Here is a 25,546-nt window from a genome sequence, read left to right on the forward strand (position 1 = left end):
GGGGGGCTATGGAGGAGTCAATGGGGTTGGGGGGGGGTTTGGGTCGGGATTGAGCCCACACCACCGTGACCCCCTGCCCCCCCGCTCCGGCCCCTAAGGGGTTAACGCGCCCCCCACCCCTTTCATTCATGAAGCGGCGTGGGAAGGGAAGAGGGGCGCAGCCAATGGCGGCAGGGGGCGTGGCCAAGCGGCTACTACCGGCCACGCCCCCCGCCCACCACTCAGGTGTATGGGGGGGGGGATAAGCAGCGGCATCGGGATCGGGCTCCAGCGCCCCAAATCTGCCCCCACATCCCCAGGAGCCCAAAGCACCCCAAATCCTGCAGCATCCCCAACCCCAGCATCCCACTGCACCCCAACTCCCATTGCCCCATCCATAGCACCCCAAACCCCCAGCACCCCAATGATCCCCACTGCACCCCAAATCCCGTTGCCCCATCCATAGCACCCCAAACCCCCAGCACCCCAATGATCCCCACTGCACCCCAAGTCCCATTGCCCCATCCATAGCACTCCAAACCCCCCCAGCACCCAAATGATCTAGATTGCACCCCAAACCCGCAGCACGCCCAGCACCCCAAACCCTGCATCACGCACAGCACCCCAAATCCCCCAATACCTCCCAGCGCCCCAAATGCCACAGGATCCGAAGCCCCCCAAACCCCTCAGCACCCCATCTCCATGACCCCAATGCACCCCAACACCCCCATTCAATTAAGTCAAAGCACTCACAGGGCTATTTTTGCTGAAAAAAACATGTATTTTCGTTAAAACGCCTCTTTTCCCACCCAGGGCACGACCGAGCCCAGAGACCACGATGAGGGGCTCCTGACGCTGCAGGACCGCCCCCCCCTTCCTAACAAAGAGCGGGTTCAGGCCGGGGGGGACCCCTCACCCTGTGGGGCGACACCGGCAGTGATTTGGTCCCGGTGCCAGAGGCTCTCGACCAGGGCATCGAGGATGGGGCTGACCCGGGCCAGGCCCCCCCGGTCCCCCTGGGGACCCCCCGGGGCGCTGCCCGCCCGCAGCACCCGCACCCCCTGCGCCTCCTCGAAGGCCTCCACGTCCCGCTCGGACACATCCGCGTGTGGGGACAGGTCCGACCTGGGGGGGACGTGGTCAAGGGAGACACCAGCACCATGAGACCCCCCCAAGAACCAGTGGGTGCTGTGAGTGCATCGGTGCAGTGAGGTGTGCCCGTTCTCAGCCTATTGATGCCCCAAGTGGTGGGGAACACCGGGGCGCAAACCCGCTTGTGGGACACAGAAACATGGCCAAAGGAGACCCCCAAAACTCCCTGAAATCCACCCAAAAACGCCTTCAAAGGAAGCGGCCCATCGGTGTCATGAGGTGTGTGCGTTCTCAGCCCAGCAAGGTCCTGAGCACTGGGAGCTATGGGGGGGCACACATATGGTCATGCACACCAACACCCCCCATGTGTCCGTGTGTGCCGTGAGCCCATCAGTGTGATGAAGTGCACCCGTTCCCAGCCTATTGATGCACCAAGTGATGGGGAACACTGGGATCCAAACCCATTTGTGTGTGTGTGTTTGGGGGGCGCTGCTCCCCATAGGACCCCCCCCTCGAGAAGGATACTTGGTGCCCACGACCACCCTGACCATCCCCGCTCCATCGGCATCCATCACCCGGCTCATCTGCGCCGGCAGCTCCTCGAAGGACGCGCGGTCGGTGAAGGAGAACAGGAAGAGGACGGCGTCTGCCTCCTCCTTACAGGCCTGGCCATGGGGACGGCACCATCATGGCCCTGTGACCCCAAATGCTGTGTGTGTGTCCCCCCAACAACCCCAACCCCAAAGCCTCACGGGCAGGAGATGCTCAAACTTCCTCATGGCTCCATCCCCGCAATCCCAGAACCGGAGCTGGAACAGGACAGGGCGGCCGCTGGCGCAAGCCTTGGCCACCCAATACACGGTGGTCACCTCAATGCCTGCCGATGGGGACACACACACAGAGGGCGCCGTCACCCCTATGGGGCACTGGGGGTGCTGTTGGGGTGTCCCCTCCGTGTCCCCCCACCCCAACACTTACCGAGGGTCTCGTGGTGGACGGGGGGCACAGGGGTCCCCGCCAGCCAGGCCACCAGCGCGCTCTTGCCAACGCCGCTCTTGCCGTGCAGGAAGAGCTTGTAGGGCACCAGGGGGACGGCGAGGCCGGGGGGCAGCACCGGGCGCTCCAGCAGCCCTATGGGGTGAGGGGGGGTGTCGGGGGGGGGGTGTTTTATGGGGGGGGTGACCCCGGTTTCAGGGCGGGCACAGCGGGTGCGGGGCTCACCGAACACCCGGCGCCGGTTCCGGTGCAGGATGGAGCCCAGGTAGGGGCGGGCGGCGGGGGTCAGGAGCCAGCCCGGCTCCAGCACCGGGGCTCTCTGCGGTGACATCGGGACCTGGGGGGGGCAAGGGACAAGGGACGGATCCGCTCCCCCCCCCCTCCTACCCCCATTGGGGTCACTGCACTGCACTGCTCCCCCCCCCCGGGTAGCAGCATCCCCCCCCATGCGGTCCCATAGGGTCTCTGCACCCCCCCATAGGGTTTCTGCACCACTCCATAGGGTCCCAGCATCCTCCTATGGGTCCCTGCTCACCCCCTCCCCGGGTTTATGACCCCCCCCCCATTGGGTCCCAGCACCCCCCCATAGGGTGTCAGCACCTCCTATGGGTCCCTGCTCACCCCCCCCCCCCCCGGGTTTCTGACCCCCCCAATTGGGTTCCTGCACCCCCCAATAGGGTCCCAGCATCCTCCTATGGGTCCCTGCTCAACCGCTCTCCGGGTTTCTGACCCCCCCCATTGGGTCCCTGCACCCCCCCATAGGGTGCCAGCATCCTCCTATGGGTCCCAGCACCTCCCTATGGGTCCCTGCTCACTGCCCCTCGGGTTTCTGACCTCCCCATTGGGTCCCTGCACCCCCCCCCGGTCTCAGCATCCCCCTATGGGGTCTCTGACCCTCACCCCATTGCCTTTAGCCCCCCCGCCCCATAGGGTCCCTGGGTGCCCCCCATGGGGTCCTTTCTCCCTCCCAGCCCCTGCACCCCAAACCCTGCGGGGGGGGAAACCACGCAGCCCCCTCTCGGCGTCCCTGCCCCCCCGCTTTCCTCTTCCCCTCCCACCCCCCTCTTTGGGGTCCCCGCATATGGGGGCACCCCCATCCCCCCATGGGGTCGTGTTCCCCCCCCCCCGCGGTCCCTTTAAGAAGCGCCCCCCCCCGCCCAGCCGTACCTGTGGCCTCTTCCGCCTCGGGGTGACGTCAGGAAGGAGGGGGCGGGGCGTGTGCGAGCTCCGCCCCCTGCTGGCAGCGCATGCGCAGAGGTGTGGGGGGCACACGTGGTGATCCCCGGCCACCGGCACTGGGATGCTTTGGGGTCTCCTTTCCATCCCCAGCAGGATTTGGGGTCCCCATTGCCAATCCCCAGCCCTATTGTGCCTTGGGGTCCCCCATTTCCATCCCCATCCAGCAGGATTTGGAGTTCCCAGTTTCCACCCCTATCAGGATTTGGGTTCCCCAGTTTCCACCCCTATCAGGCTTTGGGCTCCCCATCCCTAACTGCTGACGCTGGGATGCTGCAGCATTCCCAGTTTCCATCACTCTCTCCCTTTTCCCAACCTCTCCCACCCCTGTGCCCCCTTTTCCCACCTCTTATTCTGACACCCCCCCCCTTGCAATCATTGCCCCTTAACACCCCAGCCTCCCCCCTGGTCCCCCCAACCATGCGAGATTCCCCTCCCCTCCATCCCCCCCCATTCCCAAAAGCACCAACCATCCATTTCTTTTCCTTTTTATTTGTTAAACTGCTAAAAATCCACCGGGATGGGGGCACCCATCACCCCCCCCAACCCCCCAATGTACACAAGGGCTTAAATATCACCAAATTCCTAGAGTGGGGACAAGGATGTGGGGGGGACACCGGAGGGGACACGGCCCCTCGCTCACAGCACCAGCGGCTCATGGAGGGGTTGGGATGGATGCATGGGTTCGGGTGCAGGACATGCCATGGGGATGGAGGAGGGATGAACCCGGCGGGGTTGGGGATGGAAGTGTTGGGATGATGTCAACCCAGCGCCGCTGTCCATCCCTTGGTGACTATGGGGTGGGATGACGAGAGACATGCAATGGGAATGGATGCCGAAGCATTCCCAAGCTTCGAGTGGAGAAACAAGGATGTTATCCATCACCTCCGGTGCTCCTGAGGGATTTTGGGGTAGTTTGGATAAATCCAACCTGGGATTGCACGAGGGGTTTATTTACAGAGGTGGGAACGCCGCGGATGAAGCAGATCCCTCCCCATGCGCACGCGGCTGCGATGGGATTTAAGGCTCCGGCCGGCAAAAAAGCTCAGTGGGGCTGGAAGTGGGGATAGAAAAGGATCCAATGGGAACAGGGACCACGTCATGGCGCTGCCGGCTTGGGGAGGGCTCCCTAAGGAGGTTGTTGACCAAAACCTGGCAAAATCCACCCGTTTTTCCCACCCCACACCCCTCCATTGTGTCGAGGGGAAAGGGATGGAGGGAGGTTGTCCCAGAAGGACGCACAGGTTCAATCCCTTTGGATTTTCAGTTGGTTTAATCTTTGCGGAAGGAGGCACGTGCAAAGATGAGCTGCAGTTACCGCTCCCGAGGCTGCTCTCGCCCTCAAAGCCACCCAAATCTATCGTTTTGGCTGGAAAAATACCCCCATTCCCAGGCTCCGAGGTGCTGGTTCAGCCTTGAAGGGGTTTGGGCTGTTGAGGGATAGGAAACCTTTGAGCGCAGAAGGGATTTGGCAGCCAAATGTCTCAGCTTCCTGGGAATAATGGGATGTTCAGGGTAAAGGGGGTGGTTTTCACGGATCCGAAGGGATCAGGGCTGATCCCAACGCCTGATCCAGCCCAGGGCATGGGGGGGATCCCAACGCCCGGCTCATGCTTCGCATATTTGGCATTTTGACACACTAAATCCTGCCCTTTCTTCCTTCTTTACGCTCCAGAGGACAGGAACGAGGGGCGAGAGGCAAAAGGGAACAAAGGCATCGTGTCTGTGTCAAGCAAAGGCTGGCGCAAGGGGGATTCCTGCCAGGATATTGCTGTTGGTTTCCTTACGGAGCCAAGCAAACAGCCTCCAGCCTGCTGGAACTGGGTGTTCCTATAGAACCGCTTTCACTCCCGTCCTAGGAAGAGCTTGGGGGAGACACGGACATGGAACAAACCCAACCTCCAGAGGCTGGAGGTCCCCAATTCCCTACCGGCTCCCCCCAAATCCTTGGCTTGGATGGCAGCAGTGGGGGGGGGGGTTCTCCACCCCCTGTAAACACTGGGGGCTCCCTGGGAACCGGTGGGGCAGCACTGGAGGGTTTTGCTTGGATTTTATTGGATTCTTGCTCCCTAATTCACAGTTGGAACGCCGGCGGGACAGGGGAAGGGCTCGGGAAGGATGGGGAAGAGCCGCAGGGATGGAAGGGAGGAGGCGGTGGTGCAGGATGGGGCCGCATTATCTCTTTGCTCGCACAAAGTACAAGGCATTTGTTTTGGGGTAGTACTTCACGTTCTGCTTCTTGTCCATGAGGCCACCGAAGATGATTAACTCGCCTCTGCCTTGCACCACCGTGTGTAAACTGGTTTCGGGGGGTCCCACCACCGAGCTGCTGTTGAACACTTTCCATTTGACTCGTCCTTGTTCCTTGGTGTCTTTAATGTCCAGCACGTACATCTGCATGGGTTTGCAGTTCATGCTCTGGTACAAAGGCTTCCCAACGTTGAGGGACTGCGGGGGGTGGTGGCCCAGGCGCCGGGCGATGGGGGGTAAGGAATGGCCGTCCCCTTGGGTAGAACCAGGACGTGCTGCTGAGCCCGGCTCGGCGCCCGGGGACCCCGGGGAGGAGGCCAGGGGGGGGCTCAGCGCTGCTGAGGCCGAGGGGCCCTTGGAGGAAAGGGCTTTGACAGCTTCCAGGCTCCTCCGGAGCGCGCTGGGGGACACGGCACCGGGGAGGGAGCCGGTGACGTGGGGCGGTGTATGGATGCCGTTGGTGTGCTCCGGGGGGTTCCTCCCGCTGGCGCTGAGTGTCCTGCCCTCCACAGCATCCATCTGGCACAGCAGGGAGCCCGGTTTCTGTTCCCAGCTCACGTCCACGGATCCCAAGCGCAGATCCTTCTGCTCCGGCAGCGATCCCCGCCGCGGCGCCAGGGCCAGCCCCACTCTGAGCTCGTATCCTTCGGCTGCGGAAGGGGTGCTGGGTGACACGAGCTGCACGGGGCTGTCCAAGGAGGCGCCGCCGGCACCAGTGGCACCGGGGGACAAGGTGCCCCCGTTGAGCACGGGGGAGCTGTCCCCTCTGGCTGGGGACAAGCTGCCTTCCCGCGAGCCCGAGGGCGTTTGCCGCTGCGCCCTGGGCCGCAGGGTGCCCCAGCGCCCGTTGACACAGGGAGCCTCGTCCGTGTTCCTGACCGGAGACTGGGAGCGGTATTCCCGTGCTTCGGGGACCAGGGCGGGCGGCGTGGCGCTGATGGGAGACGGGCGGGAGTTGAGGCTGGGGCTCAGCGGGGCTCTCCCGCTGGGAGCTTGGCTGAAGACCACCACGCATTGGCCCACCTGGAAGAGGAGAAGGGGAGAGGCCGGGTTAGAACGGGAGGAGGATGCTTTGTGCTGTACTGGGGGGAATAGGGGGATATGGAACTATAGATTCATGGAATGGTTTGGGTTGGGAGGGACCTTAAAGCTCACCCAGCTCCAACCCCTTCCACTGGAGCAGCTTGCTCCAAGCCCCTGTGTCCAACCTGGCCTTGAGCACTGCCAGGGATGGGGCAGCCACAGCTTCTCTGGGCACCCTGTGCCAGCGCCTCAGCACCCTCACAGGGAAGAGCTTCTGCCTAAGAGCTCAGCTCAGTCTCCCCTCGGGCAGGTTCAAGCCATTCCCCTTGGCCTGTCCCCACAGGCTCTGCTGAAGCTCCAGGGGTGGATGTGAGACCCTGGTGTGTCCCTACCCTGCAGGCAGGATGGCACCACAGCTCCGGGGCTCCGTGGTCTTCGTTCTCCACCTTGAGTGGCTGCCACGTCCAGGGGTTGCTGTGCATGTGCAGTAACCAGGCGTCCTTAAACAGCTGTGGAGAGAAGTGGGACAGGTTCAGGAGCCTGGTTTGCTGCTGAGATCTGCCCATGGGAGGCAGGAGTGGTGCTGTGCTGCTGCAGACAGGGGAATGGTGACCCAGATCAGGATCTGACCGCCCAGGAGCGACTACACCCTATGTGGTCGCAGACAAATCCCATCATCTCCATCTTCCATCCCAGTATAAAATCTAATTCTCTCTAATTCTTCCGAGGCTCAATTAAAACCTCAGCGAGCTGCTGGGATAGTGCCTGAGGTGCTTCTTTCTTAATTAAAGTGGCTCTAGCAATAGGCAGACAGCTTCCCTGGAAACTCCATCACATGGGAGCCCAGGATTCATGGAATCACCAAATGGTTTGGGTTGGAAGGGACCTGGAAGCTCATCTGGTTCCAGGTTTGCAGAATGAAATGCCACCTGGGTGAGGTGCAGAGTGTCCCCCCCCACTCCCCACTGCAGCACCTGTGGCTCACTGCTGCAGCGGGCACATCCTGCCTGTGCTCCCCATGGATACTCACTGCATTGGGACCACCACAGCCACCGAGGATTAGAATGGTTTCATTGTCTATGACGATCTAGAGGGGACAAAGAACAGAGTTTCAGAGTGGGAGGGATGTGAAACCATCGCTGGTGCTTTCAGTGCAGCCTCCAAGCACAGCCAGAGGCAGGTTCTGGCTTCTTGGCTGCACAGATGCTGCTGAATGGTGCCTGCCCCGGGATGAGGAGTGGAGCTGGGATGGAGAGCAGGTTCTGCTGGGCCTGAGGCAGAGCAGGACGCAGGGTTCACCCCGCTGCCCTGTCCCAAACGGCTCACAAACCAGTTCCTCTTAGGGAGGAGAGCAATTACCCATCCTGAGGCTGAGCCAATGCACCGGGGCCTGAACACCCCTCTTCAGATAAGGGTCGATGGGTTGCCTGGGAGGGCTTGTGCTTGTAGCAAGGTTTGTTAGGTGCTGGTGGTGGGTGAGAGGCCCTTCACCTTCTTTTCCAGTGGAGGAAAGACATGTTTGGGCACGACCCATCTGATCTCCTCTGGGTCCCTGAGAGGAACCACACACTGGGAACCACTGAGTGTCTTCCCAAGGGACCGTGAAGGGAAGCAGGGATGGAGACACCTGCACAAAGCTGGGTGACACCCGTGAGGGAGGCAATAAACCAGAGCGGGCACAGCCCAGAGCCACTGGAACCAAGAAGCAGGAGAGCGGAGCAATCAAAAAGGGCCCTGAGCCAAACCAAGGTGTGATAACACCTGATTGATCTCAACTGCCACAGGGAGTGATGGCTGGGTTCAAACAGCAACGTGTGCTCCAGAAATGCTCGTTAGAGTCTGAGTCATGTGCCAGATACAGCACGGTACCTGCATCAGTGCTAGGGAGATGAAAAGCTCACCCTCACCAAACAGATGGCTTGGGGTGAGGGGAAACCAGGGCCCGTTGGGCAGAGGTGGTGAAGGTAACTTGGAGATCAGGTATTAGCTCTCAGGCACGCTGCTGAGAGCTGCCTGGAAGCTGGGAATTAAGCTCCACCACGTTCATCTTTGGCAGGGTGCTGGTGCTGAGCTCACCTGAGACTGGCCGCCTCGTGGGTGAGGGCTGGGCCCGGAGATGGCGGGCTTGGACCAAGCCCACTGCTCCAGATCCAGCACCCAGACGTCGTTGCTCCTGCAAGGATGAGACAACAAGGGTTGAGGAGACAACCAGGCTCTGTGGGCACGTGAAACGTGGGTTCAGGGCAGAGCTGTATGGCAGAACTGGGTATTCTGTGGGCTGGAGCCTCAAGGGGATTCACCATAAAGAGGCAAAGGGTGTGCTTAAAGGAGGAGAGCCCAAACCCTGCAGAGGTTTCCTTCTGAAACACTCTGAGCTACCCAGTGGTCAGCACAACACGCTCCTCGCTTGCAGGAGCTGTTGTCAGACACCTTCCCCCCAGACTCACATTTGTCTTGATCCCAGGGAGCCCCCAAAGACGATCATTTTGTCCTCAATGACACAGGAGGAGTGTCCTGCCATGGGAGGGGGGCCATGGGTGGTCACGATGCAGTTCCACCTGGGGAAAGAGGGAGGAAGACATTCACACCGGTTTGGAAAGGAAAGCACTGGAGGGAACAGGCTTCCCAGGGAATTGGTGGAATCACCATCCCTGGAAGTGCTCAAAACCCATGGAGGTGAGGCCCCCAGTGACCTCGGTGGGTTAGTGGTGGTCTTGGCAGGGCTGGGGAACGGTTGGACTTGATGAACATAAAGGTCTTTTCCAACCTGGTTGATTCAATGGTTCTATGAATGGCAAAAAGTCCTCACGAACATGTTACAGAGGAAAACCTCAGGGGAAACCTCCAAAGAGGCAAATCCTAATGAAACTCATTAGAAATCCCGATGTGCTATAACCATTTCTGAAGCAGGATGAAGCCCCGGGGCCATGGTGGATGTATCGCCCCTTTCAATTAAAGTTCACCCTCAACGATTTCCAACACGGTTTAATTACAGCGTTCTGGTGCCTCTACTCTGTATAATGGACACTTTTGATGATGAGAAGCTCTCAGTGAAGAGGAGCAGGAGCCATCGCTGCTTTGACAGAGCCTTTGCTCCTTTCTCACACAGCAGCAGTGGGAAAGGCTGCTCTGAAACCAGCCAAACGGTGCTTAAAGGGAAAGGCAAATTCCTGCCATCACTGTGGTCACTGCTGGATGCTCTAGAGCAGGAGCTGTGAGGGCAGAGATCCCTAACCTGGTGCAGGTGCCTCTGTCACACCTCCCCGGGAGCCTGCAGGAGCTGGGAGGTTTGGACCACTGCTAAAACCCAAAACCTCCAGGAGCTGGGGCTTTATCTCCTCCTTTCCTCAGAATGACCTCACTGCTCCCAGCCAAACCAATGATGTGTTTAAAACACACAGAGTCACAGCCTGGTCTGTGCTGGAAGGGACCTTAAAGCTCCTCCAGCTCCAACCCCTGCCATGGGCAGGGACCCCTTCCACTGGAGCAGCTTGCTCCAAGCCCCTGTGTCCAACCTGGCCTTGAGCACTGCCAGGGATGGGGCAGCCACAGCTTCTCTGGGCACCCTGTGCCAGCGCCTCAGCACCCTCACAGGGAAGAGCTTCTGCCTAAGAGCTCAGCTCAGTCTCCCCTCGGGCAGGTTCAAGCCATTCCCCTTGCCCTGTCCCTACAGGCCCTTGTCCCAAGCCCCTCTCCAGGTTTCCTGCAGCCCCTTTAGGCACTGGAGCTGCTCTCAGGTCTCCCCTTCAGGAGCCTTCTCTTCTCCAGGCTGCCCCAGCCCAGCTCTCTCAGCCTGGCTCCAGAGCAGAGCTGCTCCAGCCCTCGCAGCATCTCCATGGCCTCCTCTGGCCTCGCTCCAGCAGCTCCAGGTCCTTCTGGTGCTGTTGCCCAGAGCTGACCCCATGTCCTGATTCCCACCTGGCTGGCTGGGAACACTCAGGGAGTTGGGCATAGTTTAGGTGCAAGTCAAGAGCCATATGGCAGCAAGCACCACCCAAGAGGTGCCAGACGGCCCCATCCCCACGGCTCCGGTGCGCTCCTGTGGTTTTTGGCTTTTCATTTCCTTCTGTTCCAATAAAAGCCTGGCAGCCACTCTGGAATGAGACACACTGAGGAGAGCAGGACCACGCCGAGCTTCCCAGGCGGGCTCCCAGAGATGCCCTCCAGCATTCCTGCAGCTCAATTACACTCTGCAAGGATCAAAGGCTGAGCTTTGAATCCAGATGTGCTCTTACCAGTTTTTGGAGGGTGAGTAGGTATGGATTTCATCGAAGAACCTCTCTGGCTGGTGCAGAGGGTAAGGGCTCGGCCGTGTCCACCCACCAAATAGCACCAGCAAGTCCTTGTAGACCACGAGTGTGGCTCCAGCCTTAGGTGAAGGGTATGAACCTGGGGGAGGAAAGAGAAGGGGGAGGTCAGAACAGAACCCACACAAGCACTGAACTCTGCATCGCTTGTATTGAAGTGAGACAACGCAGAGGCTCCACCTTTAAACCCCTCCATCTTTAACACTCTATCTTTATAAAAGGAAGAGGAAGAGGAGGAAAGAGGCAAAATTAGAGCTGGGAGCCTGGGAAGCAAACGTCTCCTGCCAATTTGTGTCAGTGTAATTAGTAGGAGCCTGAAAGCGCATCTCATGTGTGGCAAAACTTCTGTCACTCACTGCCAGGAAATTGCTGCTTTCCAATGGAGCCCTTGAAATTAGTGCTTCAGCATGGAATCAAAGCAGTAATTACCTCCAAATCCCTCCTAACGTCTCTCCACGGAGGGGGAGCGGGAGAAGGAATCCCAATCCCAGCGCATCCAGAGAGGCTCATGGCAGAACACTCGGGTACTCACGAGCAGACACTGAACCCCATGTTTCTCAAGCAGCACGATTAAAGCCTAAAAGCTGTGCTGTGTGAATGAGCAGTCACTCCTCAGGTCAGCAGAAGGAAATGCACCTCAAACATCACTGACAGACCTTTAGTTTGGCTGTTTGAGGTTCAAAAGGCTCCATAAGGGCCAGAGACCTGCTGAGCAGCAGGATGTGAGCGCTGGGGCTGGCCCATCGCAATTCACTGTGCCAGCGCCTCAGCACCCTCACAGGGAAGAGCTTCTGCCTAAGAGCTCAGCTCAGTCTCCCCTCGGGCAGGTTCAAGCCATTCCCCTTGGCCTGTCCCTACAGGCCCTTGTCCCAAGCCCCTCTCCAGCTTTCCTGCAGCCCCTTTAGGCACTGGAGCTGCTCTAAGGTCTCCCCTTCAGGAGCCTTCTCTTCTCCAGGCTGCCCCAGCCCAGCTCTCTCAGCCTGGCTCCAGAGCAGAGCTGCTCCAGCCCTCGCAGCATCTCCATGGCCTCCTCTGGCCTCGCTCCAGCAGCTCCAGGTCCCTCTTGTGCTGCTGCCCCAGAGCTGGAGCAGGGCTGCAGGGGGGGTCTCCCCAGAGCACAGCAGAGGGGCAGGATCCCCTCCCTGAGCTGCTGCTCACGCTCTGGGGGTGCAGCCCAGCACACGGGGGGGTTCTGGGCTCAAGCACTCACTGAAGCCGGGTCATGGGGAGCTTCTCATTGACCAACACCCCCAGGTCCTCCTCAAGGTCTGGGCACCTCCTGCAGCCTGAGGTCTGTGTTGCAGCCTCTCTCTTCAGCAGCTCTGAGCAGAGGCACCAACCACCACCAGCACTGACGGTGCACTGCCAGTGCCATGAGTCTCTTAGTGAGAGCAGCTATCAATGAACCGGATCCCTTTGAGCTGCTGTGAGGAGCCAGGTCCGAGCCTGCTGCAGAACCCTCCTTGCCTGCTCCAGCAGCTGTGTCACTGATGTCTTCAGTGCTGAGCCGCTGCCCGGGAGCGGCTAAACCCTCTCCAGCCAGTGCTGAGGCATCCGAGCATCCTTCCCGCTGTCACCACCAGCACCAGGCAGATTCCTGCACCTCTGCAGTCACCCTTTCCAAATAAACCCCAAATACATCACCCCAAAACCATGGATGCGGGAAGCAGGGGCAGCTCAAGGGCACAGCACGTGGCCACGGGAGCACGGTCACCCTGTCCAAAAAGGCTGATGCACCAAACCTCTCCCCTGCTACCCCAGCAGCACTCGGGGGGTGTTTTTAGCAGGTAATGACAAGCAGAACAGGGACTATTTTTAAAGGAAACCAGAGCAGCTATTTTAAGATGCTGCAGCTGAGGAAAGTGATTCCAGTGCGATGGGTTCCAGCTGGGGGGGAAGAGCCAGACACAGGGGAGATGGGCACCGGGTCCATGAGCCTTTCTCAAGAAGCAAACCACACTTTGCTGCTGCTCTCAGGTGTAAAGTATAGGGGATAAAGTGGTGCAGGAAACAGTCCTTGTGCTGGGACACAAGAGCTACACCCACAATCTCCTTCAAGACGAGGGTGCCAGAAGCAGGTCACATTTGGTTACTCTTTGTTCCCAAATTCCAGGCTTCCTGCTCATTCTGAGGCTGTGTGCAATTCATTAATCCCCAGCAGCGGGTTCACAGCCTAAATGTTCTCCCTGGTAGGGTATAAAGCTGCTGTGCCAAGCTTGGCATTGCAAACTGGGCTGTTAGGAACGGTCCTGTGTGATTTGTAGACAATCAGCTGGTTGGGTTCTCCATCGAGGAGAACCAGAGTCATAGACTCATGGAATGGTTTGGGTTGAAGGGACCTTAAAGCTCCTCCAGCTCCAACCCCTGCCATGGGCAGGACCCCTTCCACTGGAGGAGCTTGCTCCAAGCCCCTGTGTCCAACCTGGCCTTGAGCACTGCCAGGGATGGGGCACCTCCATCCTGGGATGTGTTGTGTCCGAAAGGGCCGGGACTGCAGGGAGTGGGAAGAGCCACCCTCCTGCTGCTGTAACCTGAAGGTCAACCCCAGCCTCAGACACCAAGATGGTTCCCAAATGAGTCAACAACATGCAAACAGCCCAGGGCAGGGGCTGGCCCCGGTTCTTCAGGAAGCTTTGCCTGTTACTGGACGTTGTAGGGGTGTAAATGAGCGGAGCCTCATTCCGCAATGCAGGAAAGGTCTGCATTATACCACTCAAAGCAGAGTTGGCCTCTCAAAGCCTGCTCCAAGCAGGCAGCCGGGTCCCTATACTGCACAAGAGATGCATGTGGCAACCAGGACTGAAACACACGCACAAAGACTGGAAACCCAGAGAGCTGACACTGCTTGTGTCTAAAGCTGCAGAGAGCTGCTGCTGCCATGGGCATGGGCCCAGGGCAAAGGGAAGGCAGCCTCGGTGACTTCAGGTCTCAGGTATGCGGAGGAGCAAAGGGACATCAAAGGGACCCGGCTCCATTCCATGGGGCCCCGTGACAGCCTGCTCCAGGACCCAGCTCCCTGGAGGATGTGCTGAGCGGTGCTTCAAAGCCTGGCACCAACCTACTTGACATGGGAGGGCTTCCTCCTCTCCAGGACTCTGCTTCCCGATGGAAGAGCTCCTGTTCCTCACCACCGACTCCAGGGCCTGCAGAACACGGGGGTAACTGCACTGCTTTCTGCCTGGATCAGGGCGCAGCGCAGGTTTCCACACCCTGATAACACCATCCAGGCCCAGCTGAGATTATCTTTCCTTAGGGATAAAGATTGAGGCGTGCAGAGGGTGCAGCACAACGAACTGCTCCTAAACATAGAAGGGAACATCTCTCCGCAGCTGACGCTGTTTACTCGGTCGGGATGAGCAGGGAGACGCTCGGCTCGGATACTGTGTTCTCCACTTGATGGATTTTCCTGGCTCCAGAAGCAGAGACAGACTTAAAACAAACAAACAAACAAAGATCTCTGGCTTCCAGGGATGTTTGGAAGAGAAATTCCAGCCTCGGATCGCTTCTGACGCGCGCTCTGGGCTTATCTCTTTAGGATCTGGCCTTATAAGCAGTTTTTAAAGCCCATTTATTCAGCCTTCTAATGCAACCGGAGCAGCACACGCAGAAATCAGCGACCACAGAAGAAAAGCCTGGCTGAGAGAGCAGGAACAGCCCAAACATCCCCCAGAGCGTGAGCAGCAGCTCAGGGAGGGGATCCTGCCCCTCTGCTGTGCTCTGGGGAGACCCCCCCTGCAGCCCTGCTCCAGCTCTGGGGCAGCAGCACAAGAGGGACCTGGAGCTGCTGGAGCGAGGCCAGAGGAGGCCATGGAGATGCTGCGAGGGCTGAAGCAGCTCTGCTCTGGAGCCAGGCTGAGAGAGCTGGGCTGGGGCAGCCTGGAGAAGAGAAGGCTCCTGAAGGGAGACCTTAGAGCAGCTCCAGTGCCTAAAGGGGCTGCAGGAAAGCTGGAGAGGGGCTTGGGACAAGGGCCTGTAGGGACAGGCCAAGGGGAATGGCTTGAACCTGCCCGAGGGGAGACTGAGCTGAGCTCTTAGGCAGAAGCTCTTCCCTGTGAGGGTGCTGAGGCGCTGGCACAGGGTGCCCAGAGAAGCTGTGGCTGCCCCATCCCTGGCAGTGCTCAAGGCCAGGTTGGACACAGGGGCTTGGAGCAAGCTGCTCCAGTGGAAGGGGTCCCTGCCCGTGGCAGGGGTTGGAGCTGGAGGAGCTTTAAGGTCCCTTAAACTCAAACCATTCTGGGCTCTATGAAGCAGTTTGCAGCTCTGCAATGTCAGTGTTTCAGTACAATCCATCTGCAGAAGAACAAGACGTTTTGGGGGTTTTCACACCAAGGCGCTCCTGTTGTGCCATAAAGAAGCGGTAAAAAGCCATTTCCTTTTAAGAAGGAAAAAAGTGACCCTGTGATGGATGTCACAGCAGAAACGAGGCTAAAAGCATGGCTTGGACTTACTGCACTCAGCCTCTGAGCTCGAAAAGCCCTGCCTCCAACCTTGCCTCGTGCAGGAGCTGCTGTGTGTCTGCTGCTTGATCCTGTGCGTATCTCCAGGGGAGCAGCAGTGAAGGGGAGAGCTGAAACCTCCTCATGCTCAGCCTGCCTTTATCAGCCTGCCTTTAGGCTGGCAGAGACGGGAAGATGCCAAACCACAGGTCCTGGGCTGGAAACCTCAACCTCATCCAGCCCAGCACCACCCCACCTCCCCTCCATCACACAAAGGTCCATCCCAAACATGCCTGACAGCATCGAATCCCCAAATTTCCCCCCTTCCCTGGGAAGGGAAACCAGAGATGGAAAAACTAACACTCCCAGGCTGGGATGTTTCCGCAGCTGTCTGCAGAGCTGCCCAAAAGCTTTGCCCCTGTCAGCAGTTCCTGAGGGCTCCCAAAAGGAAGACGAGAAGCTGGTGAGCCACGGTCCAGCGGCTGGAATACAGCGGGTGAGCATCCCAGATACCCCAGCATTAGAATTAACTCTATCAGGGAGCCAAAGGAGAGCTCCTAGGAGAACAGTGGGTACCTCCATAGCACACTGCACACAATGCACTATCCTAACTCTATCCCCACGTCAAACCCAACACTTAGGGTTCACTGAGCCCTTGATTCAGCATCTGACCTTCACCTGGTTTCATCCCCAAGGCCCTCAAAACAAGGCACTGGGATTACAAATGTTTCCAAGACTGGCTTTGACTGGCCCTGCCTAAAGCTTAAAGCTTTTAAGAGCCAGGAAGGTATCATTTTCCCCTCCCAAAGCCACATGTGATTTAGCGTTCCCTCAAATCTGGCTTCGAGAAAAACCTCCAAATATTCCTTGCTTGGAAGTAAACAGGAATTGAGCTTTGCACGAGTTTAAAGAGAAACCGAATGCGATCCTTTTGTCTTCCCAACAGAGAGACAAAACCTTTGCAGGCACATTCTGCTGCCTGAAAAACCCCTCTCAGAGAGGGGAGGGGAATATCGAACACAAAGGTTTTCATATTGAATGCAGAGGTTTTCTTGCAGGTTAGGGGGGATGCAACCAAATCTGACCCCTTCCCACCACGCTCTCCACGCTGAGTTTCCACCCTCCAGTGACACATGGGTACAAGCCCAGTCAAACCCACAGTGGGTGCTGAACCCCAAGAGCTGGTTTCGTGCAAGCCTTTGGAGGCGGAGGAGCAATCCCCGCCGGGGAGGCTCCGTCACCCCCAGTGCTGCAATGTGCTGCAATGGCACAGGCGTTCGTGTGCTGCTCTCTTTTACCCAGGAAATCCATGCATGCTGTGACTCGGAGCCTGATAAAGTGTTGAAAAGGAGAGGCCGTGCCCTCGGAAGCCTGCGGAGCAGGATCACTGACTCACCCTGTGTAACGCTCAGCCATGTCCTTACGCAGCACCCTGAGCAAACAGCGGCAAGATAAGAGTGGGGAACACAGGGGGGGCTGTGCCCCCTCCTCTCCTCATGCTGCAGACAAGGGTCACTGGAACAGAGAAGCTGGGGCTGCCCCATCCCTGGCAGTGCTCAAGGCCAGGTTGGACACAGGGGCTTGGAGCAAGCTGCTCCAGTGGAAGGGGTCCCTGCCCATGGCAGGGGTTGGAGCTGGAGGAGCTTTAAGGTCCCTTCACCCCAACCCATTCCATGGTTCTAATTCACCTCGATGCTGGAGGAGAGGCTCTATAGAACCAAGGGTGAGGTCACCCCATGCTCCCCTTTGCAATCACCTCCCTGCTTCTGGGAACTGCAGCCCTGGCTCTGCGGTGCAGGGCGCAGCCGTTGCAAAAGCTGCTTTGCCCTGGAGGTGGCTGGAATCAAACCAGGCAGCACCCACCTCCCTCTGCTTTAATGCTTGTTTGCTCCCAACCCCTCGAAGCGATACCTGCCCTGCAGACTCCTGAGTGACTGCAGTAACAGTCTGGCATCCCACACAAACCAGCCCTGCTGCTCATTACAGAGCTCAGCAGAGGGGGGGATCAGCTCCCACTGCTCCTCTTCCCTCCAGGAGGCAAATGGAGAGATGGAAATTGCTGTATCAGACGACACGGGGCCCTAATAACCGGCTAATTGCAGGGGAGGGCTGGAGGGATGTGTGGGGCAGTGCAGGAGCGTGCCCTGGCCCTGCTGAGCTCCACACTTTTGGCTCCAGTCACGCTCCCGTTGCGTTCGCCGCAGCGGGAGGGAGGCGGCTGAGGCATGGCTGAGGCAGGGCAGACGTGGAAGCAGCCCCAGATTACCGGTGTTTCAGGAAACACTGCTGTGTCATTTGGTGAGCTCGGAGCTACCGCGGGGCTGGAGAAACCTCGAGTGTCCTTTAAGGAGCATCCTGTGGGCACGGGGAGAAACGGCTGCTCGAGTAGAGCGCACAGAGCTCAGCGCTCAAGATGTGCTGCAAGGGAAGCGCAGCTCCTGGCTGAAACCCCAACACTGACCTGCTGGCAGCCCCAGCCCAGCACACAAAGGGGTACTGAGCCCAGCTCTTTGCATCTTCCCTTTAACCAGCCCTTCCCTCATGTGCTGCCTTCCCCATCACCTTCCTCTTCAAGCCATCGGTTCCTGCACTGTGCTCCCTTCACACAGAGCTTGCTTCCCCCCACCTCATTCCAGTAAATCCAGTGCTTAATGCTAAATGTGCTAAATATTTCATGTCAGGAATGAATATTCACCTTCTGGCCTGCAGACAAGCATGAGTTAGTGCTTTGTCATCCCGTGTGCCTTCCAGGATTCAGATTTTACAGCAGATGCTTTTGGGAAAGAGGTAAAATCCGGCTACACAGCGGGAGGATTTAGAGACTTTGAAAGCACAGCTTGGATAGACTCAAAAAGGGAACAGGGCATCTTCCAACTCGGGTTTTGTATACAGAATCCTGGTGGATTGGTCCCAAAGGCAAAAGGGCAACAGTGGGAACAGCTAAAAGGAGGAGAACTGGAGTACCTGCATCCCTGCTCCAGCTCTGGGGCAGCAGCACAAGAGGGACCTGGAGCTGCTGGAGCGAGGCCAGAGGAGGCCATGGAGATGCTGCGAGGGCTGGAGCAGCTCTGCTCTGGAGCCAGGCTGAGAGAGCTGGGCTGGGGCAGCCTGGAGAAGAGAAGGCTCCTGAAGGGGAGACCTGAGAGCAGCTCCAGTGCCTAAAGGGGCTGCAGGAAAGCTGGAGAGGGGCTTGGGACAAGGGCCTGTAGGGACAGGCCAAGGGGAATGGCTTGAACCTGCCCGAGGAGAGACTGAGCTGAGCTCTTAGGCAGAAGCTCTTCCCTGTGAGGGTGCTGAGGCGCTGGCACAGGGTGCCCAGAGAAGCTGTGGCTGCCCCATCCCTGGCAGTGCTCAAGGCCAGGTTGGACACAGGGGCTTGGAGCAAGCTGCTCCAGTGGAAGGGGTCCCTGCCCAGGAGCTGGAGGAGCTTTGAGGTCTCTCCAACCCAAACCCAGGATTCCAGGACTCTGTGAACACCTCCGATGGGATGTGCCTGCTGGCTGGAGTGCCTGGGAAGGAGCTCTTGCCGATAGGTGTCAGCACAGCCTGCCTGAAGCCTCCGAGCAGGACCTTTCCAAAGGCTCCTCAGAGCAACTTCCCAGCTGGCAAGCAATGGGATCGCAGGGGTTTATTTCACTGATCCCAAAACGGGGCTGCCCCTGAAGGTGAACACAGGGAACGCTTTGAGAGAGCTGAGAAAGGAATAACTTGGTATAAACCACCCAGGGAGCTCATGGTCAGAGGGCTCTCCATGGAGAGCAGCACTCGGGATGCCGGCAGGAGCTGGGTCAGGCTATCAGCTTCCTCTCTGGAACAACACATTAATCCTATGTGAGACAAGAGCAATGCAAACACGCAGCTGGGAGGCTGGGGCACCCGCTGGAAGGGGTTTAAGCTGTATTCCCTATAAAGGAAATCGAACAGAAGGTTTCAGAGATGCTGTGGATGCTGCAACAAATACCTCGGCCGCACTCAGCCCAACGCGGGTGAGCCGGTATCCGGGTGTCAGGGAAGAGTTAGAGCCCTGGAAGGGAAAATTCCTTATGGAAAACTTCAAACACTGTTAAAAATCAACCCTGAAGAAGAGGTTTGGAAGGGGACAGGTCTGCAAGTGGAGGAAGGAGACGGTTCTCATCATCATCCCAACAGCAGGTACCCAGCTCTCAGGTGCATGAGACCTTCCGAAGTTCCCAAACGCAGCACCATCAGTGAGACCCAACTCTTCTGTGTCTATATAAGGCCTCCTAACCCCAAGAACCTATTTTTACGGATCACGGACTCCTTATAGACCCACAGGCTGAAAAGGGTTTTCCCCAATTTTGGAATAACCACCTCAAAAATCCAGCAGGATTTTCCGAGGGCCTGAGAGTCACGTTCCCAATGAGCACGTACCATGCTGGGAAGCACGGTGCATCCAGCAGCCACCCTGTCCCTGCTCATAAACTGGGACCAGAGAGGCTAAAAATTCTCCCCATCCATCCCGGAAAAAGGCCATAGTGGGAAAAATTCCTCTGTTAATCTCTGGAGGAATCTGCACCCAGGGAATGTGTCTCTGGGAACCTAAATCTGACAGGGTTAAAGCAACAAGCTATTTTTCATGTTGTTCTGCTCCATCATCACAGAATCCCAGACTGGTTTGGGTTGGAAGGGACCTTAAAGCTCCTCCAGCTCCAACCCCTGCCATGGGCAGGACCCCTTCCACTGGAGCAGCTTGCTCCAAGCCCCTGTGTCCAACCTGGCCTTGAGCACTGCCAGGGATGGGGCAGCCACAGCTTCTCTGGGCACCCTGTGCCAGCGCCTCAGCACCCTCACAGGGAAGAGCTTCTGCCTAAGAGCTCAGCTCAGTCTCCCCTCGGGCAGGTTCAAGCCATTCCCCTTGGCCTGTCCCTACAGGCCCTTGTCCCAAGCCCCTCTCCAGGTTTCCTGCAGCCCCTTTGGGCACTGGAGCTGCTCTCAGGTCTCCCCTTCAGGAGCCTTCTCTTCTCCAGGCTGCCCCAGCCCAGCTCTCTCAGCCTGGCTCCAGAGCAGAGCTGCTCCAGCCCTCGCAGCATCAGGATCTCTTAATGCCAGGTAGGAGCAGGTGGGGTCAGGGGAGGGTGGAACAGAGACAGCCATATAGTGAGGTGGTTTTCAGACTCAGTGCCCACAAACAGGAGGCACAGGGGTATTTTTCTCCCTGGAAGCAGCAGCCCACATCCATTTCCCATCACACTGACCAGAGAGAGAGTTCAAGAGCTTTACTTCTGAAGCATCTAAACAACCAGTCTCTGCAAGCAGGCAGCAGATTCCCAAGAGCCACAGTGACCCCTGGGAAGAGGATGGGAATGATCCTTGCAAACAGCAGACTGCACACCCCCTTTGCAATGTGTGTGTTCTACCTCTGCAGCCCTGGCTTCATTCACGCTATGCTGCTGGGTCATGTGTGGTGCCCATCCCAACGGGCAAGAGCTGCACTGCACACGAGTGATGCTGGAGAACAACAGATCCAGACCAAAAACCTGAATGAGAGGTTAAACATAAGCAGGCAGAGAGGCCACGAGACCAGAGCAGGCAAACCAAAGGGAGGGGAGATGTGTTGCAAACCTAAACCCGCTCGGATTAAGCATCTAATCACGACACAGAGCAATCCTATTGAATCAAACAGCGATGGATTAACGTGCTGGAAGCCAGCCCGCCACGCACAGGCTGTGCTTTGCCAATGGGACATCAGAGCTCTTGGCACAAAACAACCCTTCACCTGCTCAGTTTCTGATCTTTCCTCTCTTGCCCTTGGAATAGTTCACATTTCACACCACAGAGTTCATTAAAGCCACTTTGCCAAAGCAGCCAAGCGAGGAAAGGAACAAACGAGCACCCAAGCCTGCCCCACACAGGCTAACCAAGGGTTGAGAGGCACCCCAGCTCCGTGGAGCCTCAGAGCCTGCCAAACCAGCTCCGGGCTCACCTCTGAAGGGCACTAATGAAGTTCAAACCCGCTGTTCCAGGCTGAATGGGGAGCTCCTGCAGAGAGCAGGGTGTACCTCGCCCTTCCCAAACACAGCAGACCCAGGTCCCACTCCCTGCAACGCTGTGTTTTGCAAGAGAGGGTGTTCAAGGTTTGCACGGATGCAGTTTTCCCCCAGGAAGCTGTGCAATGGGATGGCCTTGGTGGGCTGTGCATTGCGATGCTTCTACATGTACCACCAGGCAGATCACACCAGCTACCAGGAGCCTGCTTCAAAGGATGCACTTTGCCTTCTTCCTTCTGCTTACATTTTGGAATGGCTTCATCCTCCAGTGCTCCTTGTCACTCCCAGCCCCACAGGACAGAGGATTTGGCTGTCAAAGGCTACTACAACTCTGCATGAGTGGTTACTCATCTGCTGGTAAACCTGTGAGCTAAAAGAGGGGGAAAAACTCAATCTATTTAAACCAGGGAAAGCAATTCCAAGCAACAGCACCCATCCCAAAGGACGGTGTAGAAGGAAGCCCAGAAACTCCTGGCTGTGTTACAGAAGGGCAGTGTGTGATAAGCAAGCTCTGGCCAGGCAGCAGCCTCACCACAATTAAAGCACTTTCCAATGGGATCAAGTCACCCTGGGCTTAAGGGCTCAAAGAGCATTTTGATGGTGCTGGGAAAGCCAGGGATTGGTTTTGATGGTAACATGGAAAGTTTTAGCCCTACAAAGGCCGAAATACAGCTATGGAACTGAGAGGACAACGAGAGAGAAATGAGCCAGAGCAGGAAAAGAGCTGGGGAAAAAGCTTTCCTCTCCTCCAGGATGCATTCACTACAGAGGGTTTACATCCCTGTCATTAACCTGTTCGACTTTGAAGCACCAGACACCAGCCAGCAGCTGCAGCCCTAACAAGAGGTGTTATTGTCTGCCAGGCACCAGCTTTCCACTGCTTTTCATTCCCAGGAGGGCAGCAGCTACGATGTGGCTGCAGAGGTGATCCCAGAGCTGAACAGTGAGTTTGGCACAGCTTTCATTTAAAAGGGATGCTCATCACTGCACTGAGCTCAGAAACACAGAGAATCACAGAACCATGGAATGGTTTGTGTTGGAAGGGACCTTAAAGCTCCTCCAGCTCCAACCCCTGCCACAGGCAGGGACCCCTTCCACTGGAGCAGCTTGCTCCAAGCCCCTGTGTCCAACCTGGCCTTGAGCACTGCCAGGGATGGGGCAGCCACAGCTTCTCTGGGCACCCTGTGCCAGCGCCTCAGCACCCTCACAGGGAAGAGCTTCTGCCTAAGAGCTCAGCTCAGTCTCCCCTCGGGCAGGTTCAAGCCATTCCCCTTGGCCTGTCCCTACAGGCCCTTGTCCCAAGCCCCTCTCCAGCTTTCCTGCAGCCCCTTTAGGCACTGGAGCTGCTCTCAGGTCTCCCCTTCAGGAGCCTTCTCTTCTCCAGGCTGCCCCAGCCCAGCTCTCTCAGCCTGGCTCCAGAGCAGAGCTGCTCCAGCCCTCGCAGCATCTCCATGGCCTCCTCTGGCCTCGCTCCAGCAGCTCCAGGTCCCTCTTGTGCTGCTGCCCCAGAGCTGGAGCAGGGCTGCAGGGGGGGTCTCCCCAGAGCACAGCAGAGGGGCAGGATCCCCTCCCTGAGCTGCTGCTCACGCTCTGGGGGTGCAGCCCAGCACATTGGGGCACACAGAGTCCGTTCTGCAGTTCCCCCTTCAAGGGCTGGAAGTGGCAATGAGCTGCACTGAATTGGGAAGCTCATTTTCCAGACCTGCTTCTCCTGGTTTCCCTCCTTGCATCCACTCTTCTAAGAATCTGTTCCACCAAAAAACGTTTCCCAGACAGTGTCTCAGGGGCTGCAGCAGTGCCCAGACTGAGAAATGCTGCTCTAGGCAGGCCATTAGCCCCAGCAGGGCATGGTTTTGGGGGGGTTTAATCCCCAAAGCAAAGCTGTGCCTTTGATCACTCCCTCCATTACCACGAGGTAAGTCATGCTGCAAGGGGAACAGAGGAACACGGGGTCAGGGCTGAGTCCCAGCCCATTCCGGCTGCTCAGAACCACGATGATGCAGAACACAACCCAGGACAGAACAAGCTGCAGCCCTCAGGAGCTCTTCAGACACGGGGGGGTTTAAAGGCACACAGCAAGAGGTTTGTACTCCTCTAGTGAGTATTCACCCATGGAAACGCCAGTGATCCCTTGGCAGGAAGGTGCTGCACTGATGTGTGGATGTGGAAGGCTGGAGGCTGGCTGGATCACCCCTGCACAAGCACCTCCATCCCTTGGGAAGTGCTTTGCTGGGGCTCACGTCCCCTTTCAGCTCCATAAGGCTCACAGCCCTGAGGAGGAAACTCACTCCAGCCCAGGACCAGCATTCTGAGACTCCACCAGCTGCTGAGCCCTTGCCCTGGTTTCTCCAAGGGGATGATGAAAACAGGGCTGGGTTTCTTTGGCTCCAGGCGAGGTTTTTGCAGAGCTTTATCAAGGGCAAACCGCTCCTCAACTACCAGGGACCACATCTGATAGAAGCACCTGGGGCAGGTGACAGCAGAGCCTCTCCTGCCTGCTTTGGGCTGTTAGCTCTGTTGACACAACACCATCAAAGGCACCTTCCCCCCAGCTCACAAGGGGAAACCTGAGCCTTAAACTCCAGCAGCTCCCACTCAAAGCACAGAGGGAGGACCTGGGGGAAGAACAGAGCCAAGAAGAACCAACAACCAACGTGGGAGAGGGCTTTTTGCACACTTATGGGGCTGGGTTAAGGCTACCTGGGAGGTTTGCAGGGCAAACTTGAGGCCGATGGGCTCTGCTCATTTACAGGCTAAAGCAGGGAGCATCACCTGCTCTGATGTGGCTGTGCCTTGACACTGAAGATGGACAGAGGGGATCAGAGCATTTAATGAACAAGGTTTACCTCCAAGGCTGGCTTTATCCTCAAATCCTGAGGGATATGAGCAGCGAAAGCAAAGGCAGCGTGAGTGCAGGGAGAGCAAGCCACCAGGAAACAGGTCCTGGAGTCCCACCTCCCCAGCGGAAGGGTGGGCACATGGAGAGCTTTCCATAGCAAACAGGAAGAGTGGAGCCACGAGTCTCCTCGAGCCCCCTGATAGCACACTGGGATCCCACAGTGGGAAAACACACAGCACCAAGGGGGGGAACTGGGGCCTTTGCAGCTCTCCTCCCTCCCCAGCTATCTGGAGAGGAGATGGGATCGTGCTTGGCTGTGGGTGATAAAGCAGAAACAACAGGGAGGATGTGCAGATGCTGCAGGACTTCAGCTCACGTTCCTCTCCCTCAAAGACCTGCTCTTTGTAACACCATTCCTTACTCTGCCAGCACAGCAAGAGGCTTGGTTTGGGAAAGAAAAGCTTTCCATCTCTGTCCCTAAGCCCCTGGGAGCACGGGCAAACCTCCTGGCATTTTTCTTGCTGGTTTATAAAAGGTATTTCCCAGTTTGATGCAGGCAGAGGCCAAGTACAGGGCTCCTGAGGAGCATAAACTAACACATACAGGAAGGGAGAAAGTCTGCAGGAACACAGTCTGGAACAGCAGGCAGGCCAGAAGGAAAACTGCCTGCGGATATGGATACACCTCGAAGTTATCCCCTGCAGCCCAAGGAGGACACAACAGGAGACAGGCGATGGGGAAGGTCCTGGGTCAGTGCTGGTGGCCAAAGCAGCCTCTGCCAGCAGCATTCATTGCAGAGATGGGCAGGATCTCATCCAGAGTGCTTCACAACCACATGGAAACAGGACAAACCTTCCCTGCCACCAGCACAGCCTGCATCAGCCAACTCCAACCTCACGCCAAACCCCCCGCTATGGGCACCCCAGCATCCCCCATTGCACGAAATCCTGGCACTCTCCATCCCAAAGGGGTTTGGTTTCTTCCCTGGCTGTTTCAGCTGCACAAGAGCTTGTTTTGGGGGGAGCACCAGAGGATTATTGCCACCAAAGCCACGCTGCGTGTGCCCTCGCTGCGGGAGCGGCGTGCTGCAGCTTGAGTCAGAGTGGAGACTAACCCTTGCCTCCAGCTGCATCAACAGGCTCCCGTGTAAACCACCTCCAGTCCTCTCTGTCAGGTTCTCCTCTGTGCAGATAGGCTCCAAGTCAAACAAGTGCCTGGGTTAATTATGCAAATGGAGAGAGAATAAAGCAAGCATCCCTAACACATGGAGAAAGGCTCCTGCCTCCCAGGGACCACCTACCCCGGGATAACATTGCAGCCTTCCCACGTCATGCCAGGGCCCCCCTCCTGCCCTGGCAAGGCTCCTATGTGGGAATGGAG

At 57.7% G+C, this 25,546-nt stretch overlaps 2 protein-coding genes across 3 annotated transcripts in view; both read right to left on the reverse strand.

Moving 5' to 3' along the window:
• Nucleotides 1-749: 749 nt before the first annotated feature.
• On the reverse strand, nucleotides 750-3,284 carry CPLANE2 (ciliogenesis and planar polarity effector complex subunit 2). Of its 2 annotated transcripts, none has more exons than XM_061359457.1 (6): nucleotides 3,235-3,284; nucleotides 2,293-2,404; nucleotides 2,050-2,202; nucleotides 1,824-1,948; nucleotides 1,597-1,736; nucleotides 750-1,104 (listed from the first exon to the last, which is right to left on the reverse strand). In XM_061359457.1, the coding sequence occupies exons 2-6, from the start codon at nucleotides 2,396-2,398 to the stop codon at nucleotides 873-875; spliced, it is 756 nt and encodes a 251-aa protein (XP_061215441.1). In that variant the 5' UTR covers nucleotides 2,399-2,404; nucleotides 3,235-3,284; the 3' UTR covers nucleotides 750-872. The 2 variants fall into 2 exon arrangements, with proteins under 2 accessions (XP_061215441.1, XP_061215440.1); XM_061359456.1 differs by having other exon boundaries at nucleotides 2,293-2,450; nucleotides 3,235-3,277.
• Nucleotides 3,285-5,334: 2,050 nt separating this feature from the next.
• Nucleotides 5,335-25,546, reverse strand: part of FBXO42 (F-box protein 42) — a 48,965-nt gene continuing 28,753 nt past the window's right edge. Inside the window, exons 5-10 of the mRNA XM_061359454.1 lie at nucleotides 10,812-10,965; nucleotides 9,024-9,134; nucleotides 8,653-8,749; nucleotides 7,607-7,663; nucleotides 6,969-7,085; nucleotides 5,335-6,576 (exon numbers count right to left, since the gene is read on the reverse strand). Of these exons, the coding sequence (XP_061215438.1) occupies nucleotides 5,479-6,576; nucleotides 6,969-7,085; nucleotides 7,607-7,663; nucleotides 8,653-8,749; nucleotides 9,024-9,134; nucleotides 10,812-10,965 (1,634 nt within the window). The 3' untranslated portion in view covers nucleotides 5,335-5,478. The remainder of the gene's footprint in view (nucleotides 6,577-6,968; nucleotides 7,086-7,606; nucleotides 7,664-8,652; nucleotides 8,750-9,023; nucleotides 9,135-10,811; nucleotides 10,966-25,546) is intronic.

Source organism: Neopsephotus bourkii, unplaced genomic scaffold, assembly GCF_033783945.1.
Source record: "Neopsephotus bourkii isolate Nb327-2 ecotype Australia unplaced genomic scaffold, CSIRO-AGI_Nbou_v1 NB_981, whole genome shotgun sequence".
NCBI classification, from domain to species: Eukaryota; Metazoa; Chordata; class Aves; order Psittaciformes; family Psittacidae; genus Neopsephotus; species Neopsephotus bourkii.